Raw genomic sequence first — 6011 nt, 5'->3', positions numbered from 1 at the left:
TCAGAGTATGGAGTAAAAAAAAAAAAAATTCAGAAACAAATGCCTGTGATTCTTCCGTATTTTTTTTTTTTTTTTCAAATGTTCATATAACATAATAATTTAGTAACTGTATATTTTCCATTTCCGATCGAGGTTTCGTAAGATTTTACGAAACATTTGCTTTTTAGAATTTCATCAGCCACTAGATGGCAGATCGGTTGTAATAATGGACTGGGCCCCAATTTAAGGGATGTTTCTTCATAAATTCTTCATTGTTTTAATTGAGTGGACAACTAAATTCTAGAAAAATCATCTTTGTGAGTACAAACCTCTAAAATAAAAGGTGAAAATATTTAAAAGACAAAATATAATATGATTGCTGTCTTTTTCTTTCCTTTGGAAAAGCTACACACCCCTACCAATTGGAACAGTCCATGGTGCTTTCCGACTGTGACGTCAAAGGTTAAATAACCTCCCTTTCAAAGTTTCATTCGTAAGATCTGCGAAGGTAGACGGAACATCATCAAAAATGTAAGTAGAATTCACTAAAAAGAATTAATGTACGTCAGATATTGCCTTTTTGTGAAGAAACAGAAACTTTTCTTTGATTTTGATATCAATTTAAGTTCATAATCTGCGTACTTTTTGTTTAATCGTCAAATATAAAATGGACCGGTATGTCGGTTATTTCAAGGACACTAACTGTGAAAGAACTTGTCAACATCACGAAGCTGTGAAAGAACTAATAATTGAAAATCGGTGCCTTTGTATTGTTTTTGGGTAAATGCTGAATTTATTTCAACATCTCTTAGCTTTAATTCCGAAAGATTTGAGTGCTGTTGTTATAACATTGCTCGAGATCAGCTGTTGTATCTTGAACACGTGTAGTTACTGAGAAAACAATAGTAAAGACACAAAAGACGCTCTTTTTCGGGTGTATAAATTGTTAAAATGTTTATATTCGATAAATAGTATTCCTTCTGATTTAATATGTTCAGTAGGAAGTCAAATACAAAACAAGGACACAGGAAGGACACTTACTGTAAACAAATTGATCTGTCTCAAAAAGAAGAGAAAATTATCATTATTTGCTTCTTATGATGAGAAAAAATAAAATTCCAGTGAATTAGGATTTATGGCTGTAAAATCTGCTTTAGATTGCCACAAGCCTTGACATGCCAGGGGTCTTCAAGTGCTTGATTATGGCTGTAGGTTATTACTTTCACACTCATCTGACACAAAGTAAAAAGAACATTAACTGTGTTCCAGTGTTACATAAGTTGAATATTTATTCATTAGAAGGTTGAGTAACCAAGAATATCATTTTCTCACTTGAGAATATTGATGGAATGAAGCACAATAACATAATTCCTTACAATTTTACCATACCTCACAAGTAACAATGCAATGTTTAAGAATGAGAGGAAATTATGACTAATGATTATTTCTGATTTCAGGCCTGACGTACCAGCTGGAGATATTGAGAAGGGAAAGAAGATCTTTGTCCAGAAGTGTGCTCAGTGTCACACAGTAGAGGCTGGCGGTAAACACAAAACAGGACCCAATCTTAACGGATTGTTTGGCAGAAAGACTGGTCAGGCAGTTGGCTTCAATTATACAGAGGCAAACAAAAACAAAGGTACAAAAAACTGTCATATTTCATTGCAGGTTTCTTTGTAGTGACTGGAAAAGGCATGGTAATTTTTCTTTACACAAGTGTCACTATCAAGAGTAGATTTTGACATGACTTTTTTCTGTGAAGTTGGTGTCATTTTTCAAATGAATTACACTTTATTATTCTTTTCACATGAAATGAATAGGGAAACATCTAAAATTTTGTGTCTAATATTACTACATATGTGAGAAAAAATTTAAACAGAGAGAAGTGTTTGTTTAACCCCTCTTAATATCACATTCTTATATGGTTTTTAATTTCTTCAAAATTAGCTATTGAAAAATCAAATAAAAGGTCATTTATAGCATGTGTTTCTTTTTTTCCTATTGATGTTAGATTTTACTACTTTGTTTCATGCTGTTGCAGGAATCACGTGGGGCAAGGACACAATCTTTGAATACTTAGCCAACCCCAAGAAATACATCCCTGGAACAAAGATGGTGTTTGCTGGAATCAAGAAGCCCCAAGAAAGAGGCCATCTTATTGCCTACCTGGAAGATGCTACAAAATAACCGCGGCACTCAATAGGATTCTAAATTATTTGTCTTTTTTTTCACTTCAGGCATTTGAGATTTGTGATTTGGTACATGTCAGTTATTTAAAAAAAAGGACATGTTTACATGAAATAATTTTTTTACTTCAAAGAAATAGTGTGTAAAGGAAAATAAATGTGCCATGTATTGTACATGTAAAACTATCTTCAAAACAACCTTTGACACTTCCAGTTAAGTATCTGTTTAATTTTTGTGAAGTTAATAGTCACAAAGTTAAACCCGTCTCGGAAATGTTTTGAATTAGGCTAGAATAAAAGGGGGATATGTAATTGGTGGTACCTGGTTGCCCCAGGATGGGCAGCTACTCCCATTGCTGAATGTCATACATTTTAATTGTAACAATTTTAACAGTCTTGTATATGTATAGTTAACAACAAATTTGTGTTTTAATAAAAAGTTGACTTTGAAACTGGTCTCATTTGTATTTTTACAAAGCCATGTAGGTTTTATTTGTACTTGAAATATTTTGTCAGATATGATGAAATGTTCTCCAGTGTAACTCACTATTAGTGATACACAGCAAGAGCTGTCTATATTGAAAAAGGTTAACTATCCAGGAATTTCATATAGTATATGATATTAACTGGATGTTTTCGAAAGCAGTAGAAAACTTCATCTGTAATTAAAGCATGCTATATTATGTTAATTATACTGTGAACAAAGAAAAGAACTATTAGAAACACATAGTTCAAAGTCATTGATTATACAAATGGATTCTGCAAGTGAAGTATCAGCAAGATTGAACCAGAAAAAAAGGGAGAAGGCAAAAATTTGGCATTTTTCAGGGTTAATGATCAGCAAAAATTATAGAATAATTATATAGGTTATTTATCAATTCTGAATAAGATGCATTATATGGGACTGAAAAGATGTAAACTGTATCCTTAATAGGAATTCAAAAGAAAAAATATTGGTCGTAAATTGGCCTTTTAATGTAGAAACTATTAACACACTACAAGTTATAGAACAGTTGTTTGAGTTATATGCAGAATTGATAGAGACAACAAACTTCTGCACTGAAGTAAAAACAAGCATAAGCATATTGACCTTGAAACCACAGGTGCCTGACATATGTATATTGTACAACCCCCCATCACAGTTTCTTGACATGAGAATCTCTTTAGAATTTGGATACACTGTCCATGAATTTCCTAGCACATCATGCCTAAATTCTGATATCTGATGTATGCCTATTAGAATGTGTATAATACAATGTATACAATATGCAAGGAATTTGTGTATTTTAAATGAGTTACAGTATCGGGAAAAAATCCAGAAGGGGGTGGTACGTGTACACAATCCATAAACAATAAACAATGGATTTAACTAAATAAGTATTAAAAGTATATGTACATTTTTTAGCATCTTATTTGAAATGTATTTTTGTTTTTATTTTCCTGGGATTTTGAAAAAAACAAAACAAAAACTAGAAATATGTCCATAGGACATGATTGCCCCGCCCAGGGTATATTAGTAAATGCAACATGAAAATTTATATTAGTGTATGAAATTTAATGAGAATATCTTGAATAGTTTCTTTAAAATTGAAATCTAAAAAGTTGGATATAGATGATAAATTCTTACCAAATTATGTATAAGTGCATAAGCTTGCATAAATATATCTTGAATGATTTCTTTAAAACTAAGTAAAATGCAAATTTAAGAAAAGTGAGGTCAAGGTCTCAGGAAAGTTCACAGTCAAACATTTTTAATGCAGTTGAATAGTTCTCACAAATACCATCAGCATATTAAGTTTGATAAAAAATATAATGAATGGTTTATTAAAAACAGAGCTAAACACTAATTGAAAATATATGAAGTTAAGATCAAAGGAAAGGTCAAGGTCAAAAAATGTTGATGCAGTTGAAAAGCTTACATCAGTATGTATTAGCATATGAAGTTTGATAAAAATATTATGAATCAATGGTTTATTTAAAACTTAGTTAAACACAAATTAAGAAAAGTAAAAGGTCAAGGTCAAAAATGTTGATGCAGTTGAATAGCATACATCAGTACGTATCAGCATATGAAGTTTGACACTCATTTAAGAAAAGTGAGGTTGTCAAAGGAGAGGTCAAGGTCAAAAAATGTTGATGCGATTGAATAGCTTTCATCAGTATGTATCAGCATATGAAGTTTGATAACACTGTCCTGAATGGTTTCTTTAAAACTGAGCTAAACACAAATTTAAGAAAAGTAAGGTCAAGGTCAAAGGAAAGGTCAAGGTCAAAAAATGTTGATGCAGTTGAATAGCTCTCATCAGTATGTTTAAGCATATGAAATTTCCTCTGCCAGATTTCATTATTATACACTTAGGTTCAAATGATATCAAATTTGGATGTTCAAGAAAACTATTATCACACTTGCAGAAAGATTTAGCTGAAATTAGACAGAAGTTTCCAAATTGTAAATTGATTTTTTCAGAACTATTAACAAGGCTTATTTGGAGGGGTTTAAATTGGGAAGAAGGAGAAAGGGAAAGGTCTACCATTAATAAAAGAAAGTATGATTTTATTGGGAATGAAAATAATATTAGACATGCTAAAATTGAACCCAGAAAAAGATATTTATTTAGGAGGGATGGCATTCATCTCTCAGATTTGGGTAATGATTTTTTACTGTAAGATTTCAAGATCAAAATTCAACAAAGTATCATTTAAAGTTTGATGACATTTTTATAATTATTTATTATGCATTGATGATGCTGACAAACAGTCGGATCATCTGATTGTTGTCAATTTCTTTGTCTGTGTGTAATAAATAAACAAATGTTTTTATTTCAACATTATTCTTTTTAAAACTATGTAAGCTCTACATGTATGTGTGTTAATATTTTAAAACACATAAACATTTTTATTACATATATATACATAGCCTTTCAAATATGAGGGGGAGGAATGTAGTAAAGTATAATGTTTTTATGATCGGGCCCGAGATCCTAATATTCTTACTCTGAATGGTTGTCAACTATAAACAATAAAGTTCAGTTGCATCGTAGACCTGACAGTGTTAACACACCATAAATAACCTGGGAGGTTTTTCAGCTCTTTGAGTTCACCTGCATAGGTGTGCATAGGTGAGTTATCTCTTTTATATTTGTATATAGTTATACAAATACAACAGTAGTAAAACATGAAAATTTGTATCAGTGTATGAAGTTTGATGAAAATGTCTTCTCAATAGTTTCTCAAAAATTGAGTTTTATACAAAATAAATAGTAAAGTCAAAGGTCATAGGGAAGAGAAATGGACACAGTAGGTAAATTCTCACCAAATAATGTACCAGTGCATAAATTTACATTAAGAAAATATCTGGAATAGTTTCTTTGAAACTGAGCAAAACACAGCTTTGAGAAAAATTATGCCAAGGTCAAAGGAAAGGTCAAAGTCAAAAACATTGATGAAGTTGCATGAATAGCTCTCCTCAATATGCATCAGCATATGAAGTTTGACTAAAAAATATCTTGAGTTGTTTCTTTGAAACTTAGCTAAACACAAATTTGAGAAAAGTGAGGTCAAGGTCAAAGGAAAGGTCAGGTAAAAAATGTTGATACAATCGAATAGCTCTCATCAATATATATAATAAGCAAATGAATTTTGACAAAATATCTTGATTTGTTTCTTTGAAATTTAGCTAAACACAAATTTGAAGTCAAGGTTAAAGGAATGAATTAAAGTAAAAAATGTTGATGTAGTTGAATAACTTTCCTCAATATGTAGATAAATTTTGATTAAAAAAAAAAAACAAGTTAGGCATGTTAAATAATGTTCGGGATCGGTAAGCTCCGTTCTGTTTTGTCACAT

General features: G+C 31.0%; 1 protein-coding gene across 1 annotated transcript; it reads left to right on the top strand.

The window, feature by feature from the left end:
• Positions 1 to 456: 456 nt before the first annotated feature.
• Positions 457 to 2617, top strand: LOC133193786 (cytochrome c-like). The gene is made up of 3 exons (XM_061329716.1): positions 457 to 510; positions 1437 to 1618; positions 2021 to 2617. Coding segments are annotated over exons 1-3 (330 nt in total). The 5' UTR covers positions 457 to 508; the 3' UTR covers positions 2167 to 2617.
• Positions 2618 to 6011: the final 3394 nt, after the last annotated feature.

The sequence above is a fragment of the Saccostrea echinata genome, unplaced genomic scaffold (genome assembly GCF_033153115.1).
Source record: "Saccostrea echinata isolate AGI-Se365-2 ecotype Australia unplaced genomic scaffold, CSIRO_AGI_Sech_v1 ptg000028l, whole genome shotgun sequence".
Taxonomy (NCBI): domain Eukaryota; kingdom Metazoa; phylum Mollusca; class Bivalvia; order Ostreida; family Ostreidae; genus Saccostrea; species Saccostrea echinata.
This window is presented reverse-complemented; position numbering and strand designations above follow the sequence as displayed.